Here is a 26,870-nt window from a genome sequence, read left to right as displayed (position 1 = left end):
CTTGGCAGTTGAATACCAACATGAATCTAAACATGTGGGGGAACAGATGCTGTTAACTTTAAATTCTCCAGTTTTGAATAAATATATTGTATTTTGTTTCATTGTCAGCAAACGTGACATTCCTGCAACAAACTTCACCATCCATGAAATCCATTGTAGAAGGAACATCGATCTTTGCCGGTATTGTAATGAGCCTTTTCCCAAATCTGAGATGGAAGAACACTTTCAAACAGAACACGCACTGGTAAGATCTTTAGAACGGCAAACTTTTGCTAAATAATGTATGTGGTAATACTTTGGTGTGTAATTTCCCCCCTCTATCATTTATCTCTGGTGTTCCAATAAGGCACTGCTCTGTGCGTACTTATGATTGTATTGGAGTTGGCTGTCCTTTACCTCACCTGAAAGAGCTTTCATGATATTAACCAAAATTGTCCCGTTTGGCTGATTCATGTGGTTTAATATAACCACTGCATTTCACTAACGTTCATTAATGATTACTTGATAACAAATAGGAGTGTCCTTCTCTCTCCCCTGCCCCTCAGAGCTCTTGTTGTAAAACAATTACAATAACTATAGTGAAAGTAATCAAAATGTAATTGGTCTAAGAGATTTAATTTGATCTTGGCATTTTTGTTGTGGTACATTTCCACAACTTTTAACAGACTTGCTAATGAGGAGAATTGACTCTTTCTTGATGTGTACAACTGTTAGTGTTAAGAGCAAAATCAGCCTTGTGTCAGTTCTTTGGTCAGGTCCACGGTCAACATTTATAATGTGAGAATTGAAATAGATTTCCAAGTAAATGCTGGGCAAGTACTGGATCAGAAGTAGATAATGCTGTTCATTGTTAAAGTTTGGGTTTTTAAATAAGTGAGTACACGTTTTCCCAATCTCGTGCAAAGCTGAATTATTTAAGACTACTTTTTCTTAGTTTCCATATTTTATGATATATTGAATTATATTTATTCAAATACAGTGGTTTCTGGTTAGTTAGGACACATCAGAACCAGTACATTTTGGCTCAATTAAGCAGCTATCCCAATTTTCACGAAGTTTCACGAAAATAGTTGGAAAGGTATATAAAAGACAAAGTTAGGATTTAACTGTGTAACAAATTAAGTATTTAAATGAAATACAGAACAAATTAGAATACTACCAATATGCTATAGTACAATAATACCATACATTAGTTCCTACTAGTTATCAAGGGAGGAATTCATCCAGTGTACGCAACTGAGTTCTTTGATTGTAAATGAACAAAATCAGCACAGACTCTTAGTGCAGATTAGTGAACTGCCTTCATACAATGCTTTTGATGATTGCATCCTTCAAATCTTCATTTTCATTGTAACATTCAAGATGATTGTCAATAACTTCACATTATTCATAGTTCCTAACTTGTTGAAGTAGTGAAGTCATTTCATTTTCAGTCCCGGCTATCTAGCATCGCCAAACTTGAAAGTTTAAACCACAGTGAGCTAAACAATTCTGAATGGTGTTTACTTCTTACCAACTATCAATGACAAAAAAAAATCACTGCTTTTTGAACACAAACACATGCAATGGTATTATCTAAGTTCAAAGTTTGAAGGGGCCATTTGAAACTTGGAAGTTACAACTTCAAGTTGAAGTTCTTCAAATTCTTCTTCTTCAGGTAGCCATGAAACCAAGAAAAGAAAGGCAGCATGATCATCAACTCCTGAAATCCCCACTCCCTGTGCAAAAATGGAGCAGGCATATAACCCCAAATCCTTCTTCCTGCACAAAAAAACCAAACAAAATGGGAACATCAATCCTCCAAGCCTACATCCCGCATAAAAAAAGCAAGAAAAATCAGGCAAAAAACACAATATAAAAAAACTAAAAGAGTGGAAAACAAAATCTATAGTCCAAGTCCACATCCAAAATGCAGAAAACTTGGGTAACACTCTCCGACAGGCCTTCCCCTCTCTGTAGCAGAGTGATCAAAAGACAGGCAGCTGGCGATCACACTCCACACCTCAATGCTTCAGTCTCCTTTGTCGCTTTAATTGGTAAACAATGGAAGCTTTAATCTGCTAAATGGAGTCAAACATCCCACAGCCTGCCCGTGCTCACCGCCTCTGCCTCCTGGAATCCTCTTGGAGTCTGCAGAGCACGAGAATACCCAAACGATCTCCAAACAGCAAATCACAGGCTCCAGTAGCTCCAGAATCACATCAAAGATGAAAAGCAAACATAACCAACATAAAAGAAGTGAAATATGTGGTTTTCATGATCTATCCAGGAGATGTCAACCTTCTATTTGCTCTAAGAACGATGTAGTGTTATAATCGCCACAGAAGTGCACGTGATTGACACTAGCTGGAAACTGCTCAGCACAGTTTCTTTTACCACTTAAGCCCATAGTCTCCTAAATAAATAAAGGAAATCCCAGATATTTTCTTGACTAGCATTTGTTCATTAAGAATTGTCCCAAATAAGTGGCTGCCTCAATTAACTGATGCACAATTAACCAGAATCCACTGTATTACACATTCAAGGCAACACTGTTGCAAATAAAAATGAAGACTGAAGGATATTCCTTTAGAATAGAGATGAGAAGGAATTTCTTTCACACACCACAGATGGTTCTGGAAATTTATCCTTAAACATGATTTTGTTACAATAGAATAATGTATGCATTTTCATTGCCAATGTCATTAACTTTGATAAATCATTTTAATGTGCACACACACTAAGTAAAAAATCTGCTGGAAATGGGAAATAAAAAAAACCCAGATGCAACTGGAAATACTGCCCAACTCAGTCAGCAGCTGTGTAGGGAGAAATCATAAAATTTTGGATTGATGACCTTTTATTAGAAAGGCTTAATTTTCTCTGCATCTTCCTTTCATCATTCCTTCTCCAAACACCTGTCCACCAAAGGAATTACATGAAATCAAAAGCTAGCAGGCTATTGTACAATTTTGAATCAAAATTGTAACAATACTCTTAATTATGCAAAGTAAAGGATATGGTGTGAGGGAGGAGAGGGTGGGGGGGGGGGGGTGAGGAGATTTTTCAGTTTACAATCAGATTACCTGAATCTGGTTGCTGCTGCATCACTCTGATACTCGTGAAACCAGACCAGGTAATTTTATCACTGGAGGAAGCAAGTTGTATTTTTATTTATTTAGATACGACACAGAACAAGCCCTTCAAGTCGTGCCACCTAGCAATCCCCCTATTTAATTCTAGCCTAATCATGGGACAAATTACAACGACTAACTAACCTACCAACTGGTACGTCTTTGGACTGTGGGAGGAAACTGGAGCACTTGAGGAAACCCACGCAGTCATGGAGAGAACATACTAACTTCTTACAGACAGCAGTAGGATTTGAACCGAGGCCTCCTGTACCGTGAAGCATTGTGCCACCATGCTGTTGCATAAAGTAAAAACAGAAATGGTGAAAACACGGCACATTAGGTGGCATTTGTGAAAGAGAAAGGACAATAATATTTCAGATTGAAGGCTCTTTGTCAGGCTAGTTTTGATAGGAGATTGTTTTTCCATCCCCAGATTCTGTCCAACCTAGTGAGTAGTTTCCAGAATTTCTTGTTTTTTTATTAACCAGTTTTGATACCCGCCATTTAAAAAAAAAAATTCTTCCGGTATGAAGTATTCCAGTGGTTAGCTTTCGTTATAAGTGACGTGTTTTGAGACAAATTAGTTTTGCAAAAATGAGGTAACTGAAATTAGGTTAGCAAACTAGATTAGCTAGATCCTTGCTATATTAGTATGGTGGCAAAGGCCACTGAACAGAGCCATGAAGTCCATTTCATAGAGTGTAATACTTCTCAAATGTGTCTTTGATCATGTCATCAAGTTTGACTGTTTTAGATTATTTTATTGCGCATCAATTACCAAAGCAAAATACTTTGCTGTATTTAGTCTGTAATGTTTTTCATTTGTGGAGAGCTATGGATTTGTTGAAGAATCAATATTTCTTTTATATACACAGTGGTTAATTTATTAGGCATATCCTGTACTTAATTAAGTGGCCATTCAGTGTATGTTCATGGTCTTCTGCTGCTGTAGCCCATCCATTTCAAGGTTCGATGTTTTGTGTGTTCATAGGTGCTCTTCTGCACATCATCACTACAACGCATGATAATTTGAGTTGGTTGCCTTTCTGTCAGCTTGAATCTGTTTGGCTATTCTCCTCTGACATCTGTCATTAACAAGGTGTTTTCTCCCACAGAACTGCTGATCACTAGAATATTTTTGTTGTTTTTTTGCATCATTTTCTGTAAACTCTAGAAATTGTGTGTGAAAATCCCAAGTAATCAGCAGTTTCTGAGATATTCAAAGCACTGTCTGGCACCAACAATCATTCCACGGTCAAAGTCACTTTGATCTCATTTCTTCCCATTCTGATGTTTGGTGTGAATAGCATTGAACCTTTTGACTGTGTCTGCATGTTTATATGCATCTAGTTGCTACTACATGATTGGCTGATCAGATATTTGTATTTGCATTTTCTCTAAAGCTTGTCTGTAATGTTTCAGGTTGACTGCAAATGCAATATGAAGATGGAAAAAAATCAGTTGGAAAAACATGAGGTGTGTATCTGTCTTTTCCTCTTCTTGGATTTTATCTTTAGCAAAAAAGGAACTTTCCTCTGTGTTACATGTTGATCCTAACGTCAAAACAGGAAATGGTATGTGTTTGGTACTTAAGCTTCCGCCAGTGTTGTGTTAAATTGTAGTTGATCTGCACCTTACCTTGAGTTCTGTTGGTGGGCCTTTATTACTATATCTCGTGATATTTTGACCTTTTACAAAAAATACTCCTCACTTAAACAAGGTGAGATAATTTGGTGTTGAACAGCTCAATTTTATTCTGAGTTTCTTGCCCATAGAGCAGGTGTTCCCAACCCTTTTTTTTTATGGCGTGGATCCTTACCATTATCTGAGGGGTCCATGGACCTCAGGTTGGGAGCTGCTGCTTCAGAGGGTTAAGATGCAAATTGGTCCTTTGGCACACCACATCTCTGTCAACCTTTTTTCTCATTTACACTAATCCTCTTTGCCTGCATATTAAGTCCATATCATTTTTATACTTTGCTTATATAAGAGCCTGTCTGTTAAACATAGTGGTTGTATCTGACTCTAATGCCATCTCAAGCAGCGAGTTTGAGGTATCAAGCATGTGATGTTTTATTTTTAGAAAAAAGAACTTTCCACTTAAACTCCCTTAAAAACTCCTCCCTCTTGCTTTCAACCTCTGCCGTCTTGTTTTTTGATGCCCTTACCATGGTGGAGAAGTGTCCAGACTCTATACTTTATCCTGTGTGTTTTATTTTGTATACCTCAATTTGGTCGCCTTTCATTTTCCTTTGCTGTATGGAAGACAAGCCCATTATATCCAGTCCTCCCTTTAACTAAAATCTTCCATTCCAGTCAATGTCCTGGTGAATCTCCACTGCATTCTCTTTAGCACATCTACATCCTGTCTATGGTGTAGTGATCAGAATTACATGCAATACTCTTGAGTATGGCTTAATCAATGTTTTGTAAAGTTACATCGTAACCTCCCAACATTTATGTTCTATGGCAGCAGTTCCCACCTGGAATCCACATACCCCCTCAGATAATGGCCATGGGCCCATAGCAAAATAAAGGTTGGAATCCCCTGTTCTATGGGTGATTTATGACAGCAAGTATGCTTTGTCTATCTTGCCACCTTATTTATCTGGTTTATCATTGAACTTGAACCCCAAAGTCCTATTCATCACACTTTTAAAATGCATCACCTCACACTTGTTGGGTTAAATTGCAACTGCCAAGGTCTAGGCAACCTTTTATCTGATCTGTATCATATTGTAGCCTTGGACAAACTTCCTTGCTATCCACAGTATGATTAAGTTCCACGTCTTTATGTCTTATTATTCATACCATTAACATTAATGTCCCAGTTGTTAATATGTATCATGAACAACAAGGGTTCCAGCGATGATCTCTGCAGTACACTACCTTTCATAGTTTTCCACTCAGTGAATTATCCTCAGCCTCCCATCATGAAACCACTTTTGTATCAACTGTGTCAGCTTACCTTGGATCTTGTATAAAATCTTTTCAAAAGTCTTGCTGAACTCCGTATAAGCAACATCTACTGCCCTTTCAGTTAGTTTGTTTGTTATGTGCCATGTCATATGACATGGGCAATCATGGTCTTTCCATGACTATGATTGTTCTTGGCAATTTTTTCTACAGAAGTAGTTTGTCATTGCCTTCTGGACAATATCTTTACAAGATGGGTGACTCCAGACATTCTCATTACTCTTGAGAGGTTGTCTGCCTGACACAATAACCAGGACATGTACTAGCTGTTCATCCACCACTTGTTCCCATGGCTTCACGTGACCTTGATCTGGGGTGGTGGTGGGGGGGGGTGCTAAGGAGGTGCTACACCTTGCCCAAGGGTGCCCTGCAAGCTGGCAGAGGGAAGGAATGCCTTACACTTTTGGTAGAGACGTATCTCCATCCTGCCACCCATATTGTTAGTTATCTCCTCAAAAACAAATGTCTGTCTATTTAGTGAGTTAATATTTCCTCTCCATGCAATGAAGCTGACTATCCCTGAATTGCCCCTGCCTTTCTAAGTGTACATAAAACTTCTTCCTTAGGCTTTCCTTCATTAATGTCCCTACAACTGAAAGAAAATTCATCAGCTTGTAGTTATCTAGCTTATCTCTGCTGTTCTCCTTAAATAAAGGAACATTAGGTATCTTCTGTGCTTCTGACATCTCATCTGTATCTAATAATAATGATGGAAAAGTTTTCAGGGCCCCAGTTATCCATTCCTCTCCCTCCACACCTCCCCCCCACCTTTTTCCCCTTCACAACCTGGAATAGATTTCACTCAGCCTTAGGGATTTAGTAAACCTAAAGTGTCCCACGATATCTAGTACCTACTCATCCTTCATAGTGACATGTCCAGGTTATCCTTGAACCCCTTCCTGACTCATTATCTTCTGTTTTGTGCTCCTTGGTGAAGATGGAAGTACAGTATTCATTTAGGTCCTTACCCATGTTGCCTGGTTTCAAAAAGAAGACTCGCTCTTCCCCTGACTACCCTCTTTCTCTTGATATGCTGATAGAATGTCCTGGGATTCTCTTTTATCCCACTTGTCAAGATTATTGCACAACATCTCTGTACCTCTTAGTTTTGTTCTAAGTTCTCATTTACACTCTGTATATTCCTCAAGCCTCCCTCTGTTTGTACCTTGCGACAGAGGAATACTGTTTTGTTTGGTTGTATTCGTGTGTATGATTGAATGACAAACTTGTACTTAAACTTGGATGAACCTCCCATGAGGGACCTTGCCAAACAGTTTACTAAAATCCATGTAGACAAAATCCATAGATCTACCTTCAACAATCACCCTCATCACCTTGTCAAAAAAGTGAGTCGGGTTCGTATAACACGTCATGGCATGCTTGGTCTTCCTAATTAGGCCATGGTTTTCCAAGTGTTCATCAATCCTAAACCTAATAATTCTCTCCAATATCTTCCTACCTCTGACGTGAGATTCACTAGTCTATAGTTTCCAGGATTATCCTTGTTTCCCTTCTTGAATAATGGAACAACATTAGCTATTCGCTAGTCCTCTGGGACCTCAACTATGGCTGTAAAGATATTGATCAAGGCTCCAATAATCTCATCTCTTGCCTCTCTCAATAACCTGGGGGTACATCAGTTATGTTGCATCAGAAGTAGAGATCAAGAATTAAAAATACATTCCTTTCTGTGGGGATAAAATATTCTTTGCAAGATTTGTCTAATAATAGTAATGATCTTTGGAAGGGTTTCACAATTGATATCCACCTTCTACGCTACTCAAGTGATGACTAAAGCCTTGATTCTGGTTTCTCGGGTTAAGTAGGAACAAAACAGTCATCACATCCAAGCCTGGGCCTGTCCTGGCACAGGCAATTTCTAATAATGTTTATTGGATAATGATAAATATTTTTATTAAATTATTAAATAATTTATTTTTTTTATTTATTTAATCTTCTGATTTAATTTCTTCTTGCTATGATTTATTTTATCATCATGAGAATAGTGATAGGAAATGTTATTTATTTATTTGGACATACAATGTAGAATAGGCCCATCTGGCCCAACGAGCTGCACCGCCCAGCAACCCACATACTAACTGGTACATCCATGGACTGCCGGAAAACCAGATCACCTGGAGCAAACCCACCCAGTCATGGCAAGAATGTACATACTCCTTGCAGGTGGCATTGGAATTCAAATCTGAACTCCCATGCCCTGAATTGTAATTGTGTTGTGTCTCAAATTGGACCTCAAACCCTGGGCAACTTACTTCGTAACTTTATCAGTTGAGGCATTGAATCATTTTTGGGGTCTTGTGCATCAGAAGCCTTCCATGAGCATACACGAGGAAAACTACAGATGCTGGAAATTCAGGCAACACATGCAAAATGCTGGTGGAACACAGCAGGCCAGGCAGCATCTATAGGAAGAGGCACTGTTGATATTTCGGGCCGAGACCCTTCGTCAGGACTAACTGAAAGAAAAGATAGTAAGAGATTTGAAAGTGGGGGAGGGAGGGGAATGCAAAATGATAGGAGAAGACCAGAGGGCATGGGGTGAAGCTAAGAGTTGGAAAGGTGATTGGCAAAAGGGATACAGAGCTGGAGAAGGGAAAGGATCATGGGACGGGAGGCCTAGGGAGAAAGAAAGGGGAAGGGGAGCACCAGAGGGAGATGGAGAACAGGCAGAGTGATGGGCAGAGAGAGAGAAAAAAGGGGAGGGGGAAAAAATAAATCAGGGATGGGGTAAGAAGGGGAGGAGGGGCATTAACGGAAGTTAGAGAAGTCAATGTTCATGTCATCAGGTTGGAGGCTACCCAGATGGTATATAATGTGTTGTTCCTCCAACCTGAGTGTGGCTTCATCTTGACAGTAGAGGAGGCCATGGATAGACATATCAGAATGGGAATGGGACATGGAATTAAAATGTGTGGCCACTGGAAGATCTGGCTTTCTCTGGTGGACAGAGCGTAGGTGTTCAGCGAAACAGTCTCCCAGTCTGCATCGGGTCTCACCAATATATAAAAGGCCGCACCAGATGCAGTATGCCACACCAGCCATCTCTGGAGACGGCTTATCTACTGATATCTACTGTAAGCCCACTGACTCTTACAGCTACCTGGAGTATTCCTCTTCCCACCCTGTCTCTTGCAAAAGTGCCATCCCCTTTTCGCAATTCCTCCATCTCCACCGCATCTGCTCTTAGGGTGAGGCTTTTCATTCCAGGATGAAGGAGATGTCTTCCTTTTTTAAACAAAAGGGCTTCCCTTCTTCCACCATCAACTCTGCTCTCAAACGCATCTCTCCCATTTCCCGCACGTCTGCCCTCACCCCATCCACCCGCCACCCCACTTGGGATAGGGACCCCCTTGTCCTCACCTACCATCCCACCAGCCTCTGGGTCCAACGTATAATTCTCCGTAACTTCCGCCACCTCCAACGGGATCCCAGTACCAAGCACATCTTCCCCCCCCCTTCCTGCTTTCTGCAGGGATTGCTCCCTACGCAATTCATTCGCCCCCCCATCCCTTCCCACTGACCTCCCTCCTGTTCATTCGTTCCACCCCCCCCCCCCCATCCCTTCCCACTGATCTCCCTCCTGGCACTTATTCTTGTAAGTGGAACAAGTGCTACACCTGCCCTTACATTTCCTCTCTCACCACCATTCTGGGCCCCAGACTGTCCTTCCAGGTGAGGTGACACTTCACCTGTGAGTCGGCTGGTGTGATATACTGCGTCTGGTGCTCCCGGTGCGGCCTTTTATATATTGGTGAGACCCGACACAGACTGGGAGACTGTTTCACTGAACACTTATGCTCTGTCCGCCAGAGAAAGCAGGATCTCCCAGTGGCCACACATTTTAATTCCACATCCCATTCCCATTCTGATATGTCTATCCATGGCCTCCTCTACTGTCAAGATGAAGCCACACTCAGGTTGGAGGAACAACACCTTATATAACGTCTGGGTAGCCTCCAACCTAATGGCATGAACATTGACTTCTCTAACTTCTGTTAATGCCCCTCCTCCCCTTCTTACCCCATCCCTGATTTATTTTTTCCTCTCCCCTTTTGTTCTCTCTCTGCCCATCACTCTGCCTCTTCTTCATCTCCTTCTGGTGCTCCCCTCCCCCTTTCTTTCTCCCTAGACCTCCCGTCCCATGATCCTTTCCCTTCTCCAGCTCTGTATCCCTTTTGCCAATCACCTTTCTAACTCTTAGCTTCACCCCACGCCCTCTGGTCTTCTCCTGTCATTTTGCATTTCCCCCTCCCCTTCCTACTTTCAAGTCTCTTACTATCTTTTCTTTCAGTTAGTCCTGACGAAGGGTCTCGGCCCAAAATGTCGACAGTGCTTCTCCCTATAGATGCTGCCTGGCCTGCTGTGTTCCACCAGCATTTTGTGTGTGTTCCTTCTATGAGCATTATTGATTGACAATACTATGTTAACTGGTGTATGAAGGTGGAGCAGATTTTCACCTATGCCCACAGTTGATTATGTAAATAAATCATGGTAACCTTGCTTTATTTTTTTTACATAAAATGCTATAATTTGAGAAAATTTGCATACAAGTTCTATGCATAAGGTCAATCTCGGGTACCTGTAGTAACATGCCCAGTAGATGTGAATAACTAAGAATTAGCCAGACAATTCTAGCTCTCAGTGGGCCTAGTGTTATCATGCTTTGCAAGTCTTAAAAAGAAAAGTTGTTTAATTTTCTTGTCTTTTGTTTTTAAAGAGTACAGAATGTCCTTTGCGGCTGATCAAATGTCAATACTGTGAGCTGGAGCTAGCCTTCAATAAGTCTGAAGAACATGCTGATTATTGTGGATCAAGAACAGAATTCTGTCCAACTTGTGGTCGCAATGTTCTGGTGAAGGATTTAAGCGTGCACCATCTCATATGTGGCAAAGAGGTGGAGGAAAAGAATAATAACCGCATGAAACCCAAACCTGAATATGAAGTTGAACGAAACGTTGGAGCCTGGTTTGAAAACCAACCATTTGGGAATGTTATCCAGACTGAGCGAGTTAGGCCAAGAATTTCCAGACCGTTGGAGACTAAATTTTATGGGAACAGAGAAATAGGGCTTCCTATCATGGATAGAAGAAATTTGCCAATGAGAAGTAGGGACCAAAATAGAGGTAAGGTGGGTGGGGGAGGAAGGGGAGCATTTAGCATGGAAACTGTTTTTATTATAAATACAAGAGGTTTTGGACTTCCAGAGCAACACAAAATTCCAGAGGCACTCAGCAGTTCAGACAGCAACTATGGAAATGAATAGATAGCAATTTGGGCTGAGACCCTTCACTAGGACTGGAAGGAAGGGGGAAGATAACAGAATAAATAGGTGGGGCAAGGGGAAGGAGGGAAAACTGGAAAGTGATAGGTGAAGCTGGGTGGGTGGGGGAGCAGAAATGAAGTAAGAAGCTGAAGGTGATTGGTGGAAAAGGCAAAGGGCTGGAGAAGAAGGACTCTGATGTTTTTATTATTTTATTTGAATTCAGCCTGTAGGGGAGGGACACAAGAAAATGGGAGTGGGAGTAGGCCACCTGGTCCCTTAAGCCTGCCACATCATTAAATATAGTTACAGCTGATATATACTGCCTTAACTAGTGTGCCAGTTTAACATAGCCCTCAATTCCCCAATCTTTCAAATGTGTGACTACCTCCACCTAATTACTTCTAATAATCTATCCTCCACAGTTCTCTGGGGTTGAGAATTTAGAGATTCATCACCATTCATGCAAAGTTTTTTCTACATCTCTGTTTCAATTGACCTACCCCTTGTAACTGTGTCCCTTTATTCAGGGCTCTTCCCACTAGTGAAAACATCTCAATGTCTACCTTTTGTGGCCTCTCAGGATCTCAGTAAGGTCATTCCACATCTGTTTAAGCCACGGGTTCCCAACCTGGGGTCCACAGACCTCTTGCTCAATGATACTGTTCCACGGCATAAAAAAGATTGGAACCTCTGGTCTAAACTCTAAAATGTACAGACCCACAGCTAAAGTGCAAGGTCCTTTATGATATAGGGAAGCAAGTCCAGCAATTATAAGTTTCCTCATGACTTGCTTCCAAAATGATTGAATATTTCTTTGGCAAAGAATTTAAAAGAGGAATGAAAATGTTGATATTGAGCTGAAGGTTACCATAGTTTAGGTTTTGGTGTTGCACCTGATATTCCTAGTCAAGAGTGGGCCTTTATCCTGCTCACAGACTTCTGAAGGAGCCACAAAGTTTGATCTGTGCAAGAAACAGAATTGTATCCATATCCAGGCTTTCTAGCTTTTAAGTAAACCCATTTCTGGCGCTGATGGATTTGTGGATATACAAACAGTACAATGTCATTTTGCAGCCAGTTCTTCTGTACTGTGACAGCATGGAGAAGCTGCTGACTGAGATGAGGGAACTGTTCCAGAAATCAATGGTAGCAATTCTTAGACTAGATGCTCTAGAACTTTGCAATGTAATAGAAATCATTGACCAGTAGCAGCTATGTGTTTGTCATTACTGTCTTGAGTACGCATTAATTTTAGGCAAATAGTTCTATATTGTCAAATAATTTGTTTGTAAGAACTTGTGCAAAATCACAGGCTTTTCCTTCATTTACAACAGTGACTATCTTCAAAAAGGCAATTCTTTAATTCAGTGTGTGTTAAGCCTTCTACTTTTTAACAAGATGTGCATTTTCTGTAGCTTTCACAGCCAGTGTTACAAGGACTGAAAAAAATGAAGTGGCAGATCCCATACGTTTGGATGCCAACTCTAATCTAGATTATCTGCTTGCTCTGAGTTTGCAAAACGAAAATGGTGGTGAAGGATCAGGGACCCCAGTGTGGGAGGACTTTCACTCGGATTGTGGGTATTCACATCCGGAAAACGTTGTTGGATTGTTTGAGGATCAGCCATCATCTGATCTATTCCCAGCCTCTGTAAACATCCACGAGGAAGTAACAAGTAAGTTGTTGAAAGTACGTTTCTGGTTTGTGTGTTTGTTTATTCAGAGGCAAAGTGCGGAATGGGCTCTTCTGGCCCTTTCAGCCTTGCTGCCTGCACTCCCTGATTTAACCCCTAGCCCAATCATGGGACAGTTTACAATGACCAATTAATCTACTAACCAGTATGAGTTTGGACAGTGGGAGGAAACCACAAACATTCCATAGGCAGGATGTACAAACTCCTTACAGAGGGTGCTGGGATTGAATTCTGAACTCCGACCCTTTGAGCTATACAGGTGTCCCCTGCTTTTCGAACGTTCGTTTTACGACACCTCACTGTTATGAAAGACCTACATTAGTACCTGTTTTCGCTAACCAAAGAGGATTTTCGCTTTTACAAAAAAAAGATTTATACGTGTGCTTTATACGTGTGTTTACCCCAAGAAAGACTACAATGACCATGAAGCCTTGTGCAGGCAGTTGTTTGCATATGCGTGTACATGCTGATTTTTTTTTTCTCTCTAAATCAGTTTTGGCTCGCTGTCTTCCCGATTTTGATAAGTGAAACTACACCGTACCTACAATATTTCTACTTTATATAGGGTGTATATTTATCATATCATTCCTGCTTTTACTATATGTTAGTGTTAATTTGGTTTGATTTGGTAGGTTATTTTTTTGGGTCTGGGAACGCTCAAAAATTTTTCCCATATAAATTAATGGTAATTGCTTCTTTGCTTTGTGACATTTCGGTTTACACACAGTTTCATAGGAACTTTCTACCTTCGGATTGCGGGGGAAACCTGTAATAGCATTGCACTAACCACGATGCTACTGTGATTCTGACTTGGATATTAGTCTGAGCACAAGGATGTTGACCAGGTCACTTCCACACATCTGAGCAATGTGTGTTTAATATTTTCCCATACTTTCCAGTGTATTATATTGCTTGTACTTATCCAGTGTTTTTGATGTGCCAAAAAATCTGATTAATAATTCACATTTGGTCCTCATTTATGTAGCATGCAGTGAAGAAGTTCTGTCTGCAAGTGGGAAGCATAAGTTGCTTTATTAGATGTGGGAAAAACGATTTAAGTGCTTTGATTCCTGAAATAGTGTGTTGTAGGCTGAATGATTGAGATGGAAGTATATAGAACGTAATGTGATCTCACTGAAACATCCTTAACATTCTGTCAGGATTTCCTCAGTCTTTGAATTGGAAGCATGGTCTTGGGTTAAGGGATTGTCCATTTAGGGATGCCATGTTCAGTTTTCTTATTCAAGAAGTATGTAACCAAGAAAACTGGAGGGTTGACTACTGACTTCATTAAAGACTGGTACTGACTTCATTAAAGACCGAGACAGATTATAAATGTTGATTGTATCAGCTTGAAGCAGAGTGAGTTTCATTTAGTCTTGTTTTACACATTTTTTCAATGGTTACATTCTATGGCTTCTCCCTTTTTAAAATCTGCATCACTTCACTTTGAGGTTGTGTTGAAATTTATGAAATAAAGGATAAATAATGAACAGTGTACTTAAAAACAACGTGCTGCTCTCTAGTCTGTCTGCAATAATCCCAACCGCACCATCAAACCTGTAGATAAGGGGGTGCTTTAGTAGTCTGGTGGTCTGACCTCTACCTTGCTGAGGCTAGGCAGCAACTCTCAGATGCCTCTTCTTACTTGCCTCTTGAACAGGACCATAGGCCATTGTCTGCCATACCATCATCCATCCTTATCAAATCCAGGGATCTCACGTTCATTGCCACCAACCTCATGGTTCCCTTGCCCCACACTCCTCGTATCTACCTCCTACCCAAGATCCATAAACTCACTTGTCCAGCTAGATACTGAACTTGTGTCTCTGTACCTCGGTTCTGTTTTATACCCCCGGTTCAGTCCCTTCCTGCCTACACAGGTGACACTTCACAGGCTCTTGATCTTTTCAATGACTTCAGGTTCCTTGGCCCTGATCGTCTCATTTTCACTGGATGACCAGTCCCTATATACCTCCATCCCCCATCAGGTGGGCCTTAAAACCCTCCACTTCTTTCTGGACAACAGACCCAACCAGTTCCCCTCCACTACTACCATTCTCCTCTGTCTGGCAGAACTGGTCCTTGCCTCAGTAATTTCTCCGTTGGGTTCTCTCACTTCCTTCAAACCAAAGGTGTAGCCACGGGTACTTGCATGGGTCTCAACTATGCCTGCCTTTTCATCATCTGCATAGAATAGTCTATGTTCCAGCCTACACCGGCATTGCTTCTCAATTCTGTTTCTGCTACATTGATGTCTGCGTTGGTGCTGCTTCCTAATTTCATCCAATTTGCCTCCAGCTTCCATCCTGCCTTCATTTACTTGGTCCAATTCTCTTCCCTTTCTCGATCTCTCTCTGTCTCCATCTCTGGAGACAGTCTACCTGATGATGTCTTTTATAAACCAAGTGACTCTCTTAACTGTCTGAACTATACCTCTTACCACCCTGTCACTTGTCCTTCCAGGAGAAGTGACATTTCACCTGTAAGTCAGTTGGGGGTCATCTACTGTACCTGGTCTGGCTTCTTGTACATTGGCGAAATCTGAGGTAGATTGACAGTCTGCTTCGCTGAGCACCTTTGCTCTGTCTGACACAAAAAACCGGATCCCTTGGTGGACACCCATTTCAATTCTACTTCCCATTCCCAGTCTGACATGTCAGTCCATGGCCTCTCTCCTGCCAGAATGAGGTCACACTTGGATTGGAGGAGCAACACCTCATATTCTGTCTGGGTAGTCTTCAATCTGATGACATGAACATCAATTTCTCAAATTTCTGATAATTGCTGCCCCCGCCCCTCACAATTTTCCATTCCTGTTTCCCTCTCTCAGCTTATCTCCTTACCTGCTTATCACGTCCCTTTGGTGCTCCTTCCCCCTTCCCTTTCTTCCATTGTCTTTTGTCCTTTCCTATCAGATTTCCACTTCTCTAGCCTTTTATCTCTTTTACCAATGAACTTCCCAGTGCTTTACTTCAACCCTCCCCCCCCCCCCCTTCCTGGTTTCACCTATCACCTACCACCTTGTACTTCTTCCTCCCCTCCCTCCACTTTCTTGTTCTGACTTCTCTTCCTTTCTAGTCCTGATGAAGGGTCTCTGCTCGAATCGTTGACTGTTTACTCTTTTCCATGGATATTGCCTGGTCAGCTGAGTTCCTCCAACGTTTTGTGTGTGTTGCTTAAAAACAAAATGGGTCTGACATGTTGCTTTCAAGTTCTGCTTGGACACTATTAAGTCTTGCTCTGTTCTTCTGACTAAGCTCTCCTAGAAAGACCAACAATATCAAATATTTTTGACTTCTATATTTGAATCTGCCACTTTCTTCTTGTATTTTTCTGTTTACCATAATGGCATTTTAGCTTTAGTCCCTTGATGGTGTTTTTCAATGTGGTCTCTTTCTCAAAGTGGCATGATACTTATTCTTTGTTATGCCTGTGTTTGTGTTGGAATGATTAGCTTATAAACATTCTACATAAAGAAGTCTGGACATAATTTCCAACACCCCTGCCCTTTTTCTCCTACCCCCTTAATCATTTTCAAGTTATCAAGCATCTTTTTCCAACTTTTAATAAAACATACCCAAGGTATGAGATTTGTTACATCTACAAAGTATAATGTGCTCAATGAAATATATTGGAATAAACTTCGATGAAGTGTTCTTTGCATTAGATGGACTGCTAAGTGGAAATGTAAACATGAAAGATAGTCCAGTGTTCCTTTTTAAACCTCTATGCAGTTGGTAGACAATTATTGCAAGTATTGGTTGTATTTGGTTTTCAGTTACCCTGCCTGAGACCCATTTCTTTAAGCTTTCACTCTAATTTGGTTTTTCATAACTATTTTCTCTCTGGAATATTTATCATTGAGTGATATAATCATTGATTTTTTTTTTCTTCCCATCACCCCAATCTACATAAATCATTTCTTATTTATTTGGAGATACAGTGCGGAACAAGCCCTTTTGGCCCAATGAGCTGTGCCACCCAGCAACTCACCTTTTTAACCCCAGCCTAATCACAGGGCAATTTACAATGACTGATTAACCTACTAACCAGTACATTTTTAGATTGTGGGAGGAAACTGGAGCACCTGGAGGAAACCTATGTGGTCACAGGGAGAACATACAGATGCCTTAGAGATGGCACCTGAATTGAACTCCATGTAACTGTATATGGATGTGACACATGCTCATTGCTTCCCTTGAAACAAATCACCTTTCCACAATTACAGTGGTAACCCAATCTGGTAGTACAGGCAGTCCCCGGGTTACATACGAGTTTCTTTCCTGAGTCTGTCTTTAAGTCGGATTTGTACTGAAGTCGGAACAAGTACATCTGGTATTATTTAGCGTCAGTTAAACGTTTGTGACTTGGATAGGCTGGGTGAGTGGGCAGATACTCGGCAGATGGCGTTTAATGTGAATAAGTGTGAGGTTATCCACTTTGGGAGTAAGAACAGGAAGGCAGATTATTATCTGAACGGTATAGAGTTGGGTAAGGGAGTAATACAAAGAGATCTCGGAGTCCTTGTTCATCAGTCACTGAAGGTGAATGAGCAAGTGCAGCAGGCAGTGAAGAAGGCTAATGGAATGTTGGCCTTTATTACAAAGGGAATTGAGTACAAGAGCAAGGAAATCCTCTTGCATTTGTACAGAGCCCTGGTGAGACCACACCTGGAGTATTGTGTACAGTTTTGGTCTCCAGGGTTAAGGAAGGACATCCTGGCTGTAGAGGAAGTGCAGCGTAGATTCACGAGGTTAATTCCTGGGATGTCAGGACTGTCTTACGCAGAGAGGTTAGAGAGACTGGGCTTGTACATGCTGGAATTAAGGAGATTGAGAGGGGATCTGATTGAAACATATAAGATTATTAAGGGATTGGACAAGATAGAGGCAGGAAATATGTTCCAGATGCTGGGAGAGTCCAGTACTAGAGGGCATGGTTTGAGAATAAGGGGTAGGTCATTTAGGACAGAGTTAAGGAAAAACTTCTCCCAGAGAGTTGTGGGGGTCTGGAATGCACTGCCTCGGAAGGTAGTGGAGGTCAATTCTCTGGATGCTTTCAAGAAGGAGCTAGATAGGTATCTTATGGATAGAGGAATCAAGGGATATGGGGACAAGGCAGGAACCGGGTATTGATAGGAATTGATCAGCCATGATCTAAAAATGGCAGTGCAGGCTCGAAGGGCTGAATGGTCTACTTCTGCACCTATTGTCTATTGTTTGTCCTAGTATATAGTATATATTTTACCTTTCTATGCATATAAAACACTTAAGAAACATATGTATTCCAATAATTAAACCACTCCGTTGCTTAGTAATAATTGTAGCTTTAATCGGGGCAGCGCCTTTCACATGCTCCATTATTCTCACTTTATCTGTTATCCTTTAAAATTGTTCCGATTGTTGACCAACTGTAGCCTAACGCATTTCCAATGACTGATGGCATTTCACCTCTTTCCAGACACTTTATTATTTCCACTTTATTTTCAATCGCGATCGCTTCCCATCAGTGGACAGAAACACTGCAGGCAGCGGCTCCCGAGCTTTGCCGGCTCCTGATGTCCTCTGGGTCCTAAGGACCACCACATTGAGACAGGCTAAATGGGACAAGTGGGGGCTGTGCTGGGTTTGGGTATTTGATCCTCCACAATATTCTGCGTGGGAATTTAAACTGGAGATGGCAGTTTTTTTTACGAGGTCGAGTTGCGAGCTCAACATCAACCCAGCACGGATAGTACGTAGTCACTGGAACGACATCAACCCGGCACGGGAACGGTCTATCACTGGATCGAACTCGGGAAACTCCGTTTTCCAGCCCAGTGCTGATCTCACTGCACCACCAGCTGAACAACGGTGGGGGAGGGGGGCGGGCAGGGTTAGGGTGAACTTTACTAAGAAAAATTTAAGCCAAATACAAAGTTAAACACTCAACACAGTGTCAACGGTAACAACTTAAAATGGCGACGGTGTTCTCCTTCCTCAGTTCGTAAGTACGAGTTGTCCGTAAGTTGGACGTTCGTAACTTGGGGACTACCTGTATACTTCATTCATTTCAAGTCATTATTTAGTCTTTGGTTTGGGGAGAATGGAGACTCAGATCTCTGCTTGCCTCTCCCTATTTCAGGTAGTAGATTGTAAAAGGTGGTTCTCTGAAAGTCATGAAGGACACATAATCCCTCAAGAGAAAATAAATTATATTCATAAATTATTTGCAGGTAACTTAATCTAATTCAGAAGCACTTTTTGGATAGCTTAGAAATTCTGATAGTGTCCTAGGACTCAATGTGACATCTTCTCCCTCCCCAGAATCCCAACCAGATTCTTAACATTTTCTGTTTTTGTTCTGAATTTATAGTTTGTTTAGTTTATCTTTTACTCCTATCATTGGAGTGGCAGGTTTTGTTCAAAGTTCACTATTGGTTTCCCCAATTAAAACATTGTTCTTTAATATACAGTGAAACCTCAGTAAGCATTTCTTTTTGTTGCAACCAATATTTATTTTACTTTTCGAAAGCAATCCTGAATATGCTAAAGTCCATCCTTTGTAACTTTTAAGGCAATCTGTTTTTTTTTTTGATTAAAGCTTCCTATCACAACTTCCCATCACAGTAGCACATGCTTAATTTATAAACGCAATTTAATGCATGTTATTGTGGTATTCATTTCTGAATGCTATTTGCATACTTTTATTACTTGCACAGTTTGTTCTTTTCCTCCCCACATTGGGTGTTTGATGATCTTTTGTTTTAATGGGTTCTTTTCGGTTTCTTTGTTTTGTAGCTGCCAACTCACATATCACAGCAGTAACAAAATTCCTCCTTAAATTTTGACACTTTTTCTGGGAAGGAGCTCCACAGACAAGTATCCATAACTAAATTTATGGATGCTTAAAAGTTGGATAGGCAACTATGTGACAAATTATTACATTTGTAATGTTCTCACCATGTACACTTCTGAGCCATTTGCTGGAGTGTTATTTAAATCAGGAATAGTAGGCAAAATTTCTCAGCTGAAGCTTTCTGATAGCAGTTTGTGCTTTGTCAAACAGCTAGCTCAGCCGGGTTAGCAGATTTGGCACCAGGCTAAATTAGAGATTATCTTTGTGTAGTTTACTGAGTCATTGTTGCATCAACTGCTGTGATTCACAGGGGGAGATTTGGTAACTGCATTAGCAAATAAAACTTGACATTCCACTTTATTGGGTCCTATCATTTTCATTCCAACTTTTGCTGAAATTCCAGATTTGTCTTTCATTTTTATGTTTTAAGTTTCTTTTTCTCTTTGCTCAATGTTGTGCAAGTGTGGATTGAACAGATTTAAAATTTGTTACCTAATGATAGCATTGAACAGTCAAAGTGCAAATAAAGATACCAGCAAATTCTCAGTTTGTCTCCTTCCCTCCTGACTTGCCAATTAATTCAATGTGATGGCAGCCTTGCACTTTGGATTGCATCCAAAAAGGGCCTATTTGAGATCTCTTATTGTGAGTTTTGTTTGAAAACTTTCATTTATCTGTCAGATTGAATTTAAATTAAAAAAGAGTTGCAGAAATTTTAATTTTCAGTAACAATTTACTTTTTTTCAGATGTCACGATGTTGCCTTGTGAATTCTGTGAAGAACTTTTCCCTGAAGAAGAACTAATTCTTCATCAGGTACAGTTTGTCCAATGTGGCTTCTTACCTTGGACCTTGTTTCATGTATTCCAATTATTGATTCTTAAAGTAGTATTTTCTTGTGGTACTGTTGCTTGTAATTCAAGTGTCTTCGACATTCAACAAACTTAGTAAGAACAGTTTGTATTGTTCTTCACCCTGTTTGGTACAAGTAATCTGATCTGCCATTGTATTTGCTCTTCCACAATTGTATTAATGTAGCTACGTTATGGCTGTTTAATCTACAAAGCAAGGACAAAGATAGTGAGATGTAGACTTAAGTGTTTGCTCTTTTCTACCTTGGAGAACCTCATTTTTGTCCAAGACATTTTTCAATTGGTGGCATTGAGTAAGGATTAACCCAAGTTTCAGATGGGTTCCATTTAGTTTATTGTCTTGGAATAACAGTAATAAGCAGAAAAGTAATTGAAAGTAAATTTTGAAATACTTACGCAATTGGTGGAAAAATATTATTTTACTTCCTGATTGTTTTTATATCATTCTGAAATGAGGAAAAATTCATAGTGCTGACTGCTTTGAAAAACAGATGATGTATACATGGAGACATTGTCCATTAATCCTGTGTGCTCAGGTCTTTGATGCTAGATTGCCATATTTTCCATATTATTGGATGTTCTTCTCATTGATGCCCCAATACACTTTAAACTACATCAGCATAATAAATTTTACAGCAGGCTTCATGGAAAGCTGGGGGACACAGGTGCATCAGCCAGGGAGCCATATGGCGAACTGCCAGGATTTCAGAAAAATAGGATAGCAGAATAGCAGAGTTCAACTGTTTTCCACTTATGGGATTTCAAAACAAGAAGCTCTAAATGTAAATAATCTGGAAGGGATCTTGGAAATTTAGAGAAAAAAGTTCTTTGCCCAGGAAGTGCCATAATGTTTAAATTCAATAAATAATTTAGGGAAATGGTATCGATCCAGAGGGAGGTCAGATAACATTACATGAGAGGGAGGAGGAGGCCTGAGCGGAGGAGAAATGTTGACGTGGATTAATTAGGTTCAAAGGTTCATTTTAATAGCAGAGACTGTATAGAATACAAACTGAAATTGAACTCTTTACAGTTATCCATGAAATAGGAACGCCACAGAATGAATGAAAGAAATATCAAAGCCCCGAAGTCCCACTCTTCCCTCTCTTCGTACAAACAGCAGTAACAGCATCACCCTCCCCCACCATGCAAGCAACAACAGAAGCCCCCAAAAAGAATCCTTGATCCAGAGTCCATAACTGAGCACTTCAGTAACTCAGACAGGCTCCCTCTCCCTCCAGCAAGGGAGAGAGAGGTTGCTCCTGCAACATCGAGAGTGCAGACGAGCAACTCGCTGTTCCAGTGTTACAACCTTCTGTGTCACTTCTCCAAGCACTCCCCCCCCCCCCCCCCACCGTCTCGAGGACCTATAGGCTCTCACTCCATCAAGAGAGAGAGGGGGATTGCTCGAGTAGCGGGGCCTACCTCCAACAGCAGCCGGCAATTAGCGAGCACACCGTCTACTGTTTCGGTGTTCCAGTCTCAATGTTTAAGCCTCCCACAACACTTCAGTTGATTGGTGTATTCCTATATTGCAAATTTGATGTAGTAAATATCTTAACTAGGTAAGATTATAAATTTAATAATGCTTAATTATGAAATGTTTTTATATTTTAATGAGTAATTAAACATTTTAACCTTGAAACAAAAACTGAGTTTGATTATAATCAACTAAGGTTACGATATACTGGCATTGTGATAAGCCATCCTGGAACTACTTAATTGGGTGTCATGATTATAACAAAAAGTAAAATAAAAATGGAAAAATATAACTTGCATTAAACTGTGTGGAAACAATTTACCCAATCCAAAACTCTGTACAAGTTGGTCAGGAGTAGACATAAGGTTCCCAACTGAATAAAATATTGCAAACATATGCCTTTAAAGCAAAGTAAATTTCTTTTTTTTAAAAAAAAGCCAGAATTCAAAGCAGGAGCAGGCAGCTCAAAATTAAATAAAGTCACTGTCTTTATAAAACAAGTACGATCTAAACAGATCTCTATTGAAAGTTGAAGAAACTTATTAAAACTCATTTGTAGGTTAGAAGACACTATTAACAATAAAGTTATACACTCTGGCCACTTTATTAGGTATAGGACTGTAACTCGGTGTAATCTTCTGCTGCTCTGGCCTATACAGTGGTGCTAGAAAGTTTGTGAATGCTGTAGAATTTTCTCTATTTCTGCATAAATATGACCTAAAATGTGATCAGATCTTCATGCAAGTCCTAAAACTAGATAAAGAGAACCCAATTAAATAAATATCACAAAAACATTATACTTATGCATTTATTTATTGAGAAAAATGATCCAATATTATGTGTATTGCTTTCAGTAACTGGTGTGACCCCCATTGTACAGTAATAACTTCAACCAAATGTTTCCTGTAACTGTTGACCAGTCCTGCACATTGGCTTGGAGGAATTTTAGGCCATTCTTCCTTACAAAATTGATTCAACTCTGGGATGTTGGTGGGCATCCTTGCATGAACTGCTTGCTTCAGGTCTTTCCACAACATTCCTATAGGATTAAGGTCAGGACTTTGATTCGGCCATTCCAAAATAACAAATTTTCTTTTTAAACCATTTTGTTGTTGATTTACTCTTGTGTTTTGGATCATTGCCTTGTTGCATTATCCAACTTCTATTAAGCTTCAGGTGATGGACTGCTACACTGACATTCTCTTGTAAAATGCTTTGATACAATTTTGGATTTATTGTTCCCTCAACGATAGCATGCTGTCCATGCGCGGAGGCAGCAAAGCATGATGCTCCTTCCACCATGCTCCTCAGTTGGGATAAGGTTTTGGTGTTGTTGTGTAGTTCCCATTTTCCTCCAAGCATAGCCACGTGCATTTCTGCCAGAAAGTTCAACTTTTGTCTCATCTGTCCACAGAATATTGTTCCAGAAGCATTGTAGAACATCCAGGTGGTCTTTTACAAACATGAGACGTGCAGCAATGTTTTCTAGCACCACTGTACTTTAAGGTTTGATGTGTTGTTCATTCAGAGATGCTGCTCTGCACATCACTGTTTGAGGTTCTGTCAGTGTGAACCAATCTGGCCATTCTCCTTTGACCCTCTCATCAGTAAGGCATTTTTGCCCACAGAACACCCATTCATGGGATAATTTTTTTTGCACCATTTTCTGTGAACTCTAGAGACTGTTGTGCATGAGAAATCCCAGGGGATCAGCAGTTTTTGAGATTGTTTTCTTCCCATTCTGATATTTGGTCTGAACAACAACTGAAACTGAAGCTCTTAACCATGTCTGCATGCTTTATGCCTTGAGTTGCTGCCACATGATTGGCTGACCAGTATTTGCATTAATGATCAGGCATACCTAACAAAGTGGCCACTGACTATATATGGTAAAGGGTGAGTATCTTTTTTTTCTTTCAACTTTTCACTCAGTAGCTTCTTTGCTCCGCCTTTGCTTTCCATTTTCGAAGAATTGACTAGAATTGTCTTTTTCAGACTGGCTGTAATCCTGTAAGTGCCTTTGCATCGTTTAGTAAAAGTAATACACTCATTCCGCCACTGCCACTACAAAGGGTCTCCACACCTAGGACAAATGACATTTTCTCCCAGCAACATCACGTGAATCGAGAATACTTTACTGAAGATCATTCACTGCCGTCATATGGTCCAATTGGAGGTTTAAGGCATAGCGATGTCATGATTCCTTGTGAGTTCTGTGGTATAGCTTTGGAAGAAGATGTAATATATCATCATCAGGTAAAAACGTGTATGCTTTTTACAAACAAATTCCTAGTTAAGCCATCCCACTCTAACAGCAATACTTAGTGCCTTTAGAAAACTGTTGACGTCTAGAAGACTTTACTTCAGTAAGAAAAGATCTGTTAATTTGTATGTATGTGAGATTTTAGTGTATTTACAGAAGCTGTGATGAATTATAATTTACTTGGTTTAAAGAAAACTACATGATGATTCCATAACATGTCAAAGTTTGATATATCCTTTTTAGTTTGGTTAATTTATTATCCCAGTATATACAGTGCCTATAAAAAAGTATTCATCCCCTTTGGAAGTTTTCACGTTGTACTGTTTAACAATTTTGAATCACGGTGGATTTAATGTGGCTTTTTTTTGACACTGACCAAGTGAAAAAGATACTTTCATGTCAAAGTGAAAACAGATCTCTACAAAGTGATTTAAATTAATTACAAATATGAAATACGAAATAATTGATTGCGTAAGTGTTGGCCTCCTTTAATATGACACACCAAATCATCACTGGTATATTGGGTTTATAAATCACTTAATTAGTTAAATGGAGATCACCTGTGTGCAGTCAAAGTGTTTCAATTGATAGTAGTAAAAATATACCTGGATCTGGAAGGTCCAACTGTTGATGAGTAAGTATCCTGGCAAAAAATACACCATGAAGACAAAAGAACATTCCAAGCAACTCTGCGAAAAGGTTATTGAAAAGCACAAGTCAGAAGATTGATACAAGAAAATTTCCAAGTCACTGAATATCTCTTGGAGTATAGTTAAGTCAATCATCAAGAAATGGAAAGAATATGGACAGCTGTAAATCTGCCTTCAACAGGCTGTCCTCAAAAATGGAATGACCGTCTAAAAAGGGGACTAGTGAAGGAAGCCACCAAGAGACCTATGACAACTCTGAAGGAGTTGGTGAGATGGGAGAGACTGCACATACAACTACTGTCGCCCGGGTGCTTCACCAGTCGCAGCTTTGTGGGAGAGTGGCAAAGAGAAAGCCACTGCTGAAAAAAAAACTCCCATGAAATCTCGGCTGGAGTTTGCCAGAAGGCACATATGGCTTCTGGGGATTGGCAAAAGCCAACACCGGGGCCTGGGTCAGTGCCCTTTTCAAAGATCGGAACGCCTCTTCACATTGATCATCCCATTTCGAGCCAAAAGGTTCCGCCGGGTTCCAGTATCCTCCAGCGTCCTGCCTCTGGTCCCCTTTTCTTTCCCACCGGGGGATAGCCACACAACAGCTGAGTCAACGGGTGACACACTTTGGCGTATCCTTTCACAAATCGCCGGTAATACCCACAGAACCCCAAAAATGAGCGCAGAGTGCCCACTTTCTGGGGTCTCGGCCAGGTGGTCACGGTCTCTATCTTGGTTGGATCAGTAGCCACTCCCTCTCGTGAAATGATATGGCCAACGTAGCTAACCGACGACTTGCAGAACTGGCATTTGTCCAGGGAAAGCTTCAACCCTTCTTCATTAAGCCGGCCCAACACCTTCAACAGCCTCTCCTCATGTTCCTCCAAAGTCGATCCAAACACTATCAAATCGTCCAGGTACACCAGCACCTCTAACAGATTCATATCCCCCACAGTTCTCTCCATGAGCCTCTGGAAGGTGGCTGGGGCTCCCGATATGCCTTGGGGCATTCGTTCGAACTGAAAGAACCCCAGCGGGCAGATAAAAGCAGTCTTCTCTTTATCGCCTGGACTCATCGGGATCTGGTAATACCCACTTCTTAAATCCAGCACACTGAACCACTTAGCACCGCTCAGGCAGGCCAGCGCATCCTCCACTCTTGGGACAGTATATTGATCAGGGACAGTTCGCCGATTCAACGTCCTGTAGTCAACACACATGCGCCCTCGCCCATTCTTCTTCCGTGCCACCACTATTGGGGACGCATAAGGACTTCGGGACTCAGCTATGATTCCGGCCTCCTTCAACGTGCACAAGTGCTGCCGCACGTCCTCAACATCTGCCGGAGCCAGCCGCCGGGATCTCTCTCAGAACGGGGTGTCCTCCATCACCCGAATGGTGTGGCGAGTGCTTTTGGAGCAGCCAACATCAAACTCGCCCCGAGAAAAAACAGCTTCCATCTTCAGCATCTTCTCCACTAGCCTGTGTTTCCACTCCGGCGACACAGGGGAATCCCCGAAGTTAAAGACTTCAGCGGTCAGCTCCCTTCGATGCTCCGATCCCTCCCCGTTAGGGGTCCTCACTGGTGCGCTAGACATTACCGTCACCGGGAACAGATGTGCCAGCGGCATTCCCCTCTTAAAGGTGATGTCTCTTGCTGTGGTGTTCCTGACACTTATAGCTATACGCCTCGCATGTACCACCCCTG

At 40.9% G+C, this 26,870-nt stretch overlaps 1 protein-coding gene across 2 annotated transcripts in view; it reads left to right on the top strand.

Moving 5' to 3' along the window:
* LOC140738471 (TRAF-type zinc finger domain-containing protein 1-like) overlaps window positions 1-26,870 on the top strand; it is a 51,789-nt gene that overhangs the window by 11,260 nt on the left and 13,659 nt on the right. For both annotated transcript variants that reach the window (XM_073065783.1, XM_073065782.1), the window contains exons 3-8: window positions 109-244; window positions 4,536-4,589; window positions 10,828-11,233; window positions 12,789-13,049; window positions 20,655-20,722; window positions 24,254-24,514. In XM_073065783.1, coding sequence (XP_072921884.1) covers window positions 109-244; window positions 4,536-4,589; window positions 10,828-11,233; window positions 12,789-13,049; window positions 20,655-20,722; window positions 24,254-24,514 — 1,186 coding nt within the window. The remainder of the gene's footprint in view (window positions 1-108; window positions 245-4,535; window positions 4,590-10,827; window positions 11,234-12,788; window positions 13,050-20,654; window positions 20,723-24,253; window positions 24,515-26,870) is intronic.

The sequence above is a fragment of the Hemitrygon akajei genome, chromosome 14, assembly GCF_048418815.1.
Source record: "Hemitrygon akajei chromosome 14, sHemAka1.3, whole genome shotgun sequence".
In the NCBI taxonomy this organism is placed as follows: Eukaryota; Metazoa; Chordata; class Chondrichthyes; order Myliobatiformes; family Dasyatidae; genus Hemitrygon; species Hemitrygon akajei.
The sequence above is the reverse complement of the archived record's forward strand: the minus strand, read 5'-3'. Positions and strand labels throughout refer to the sequence as shown.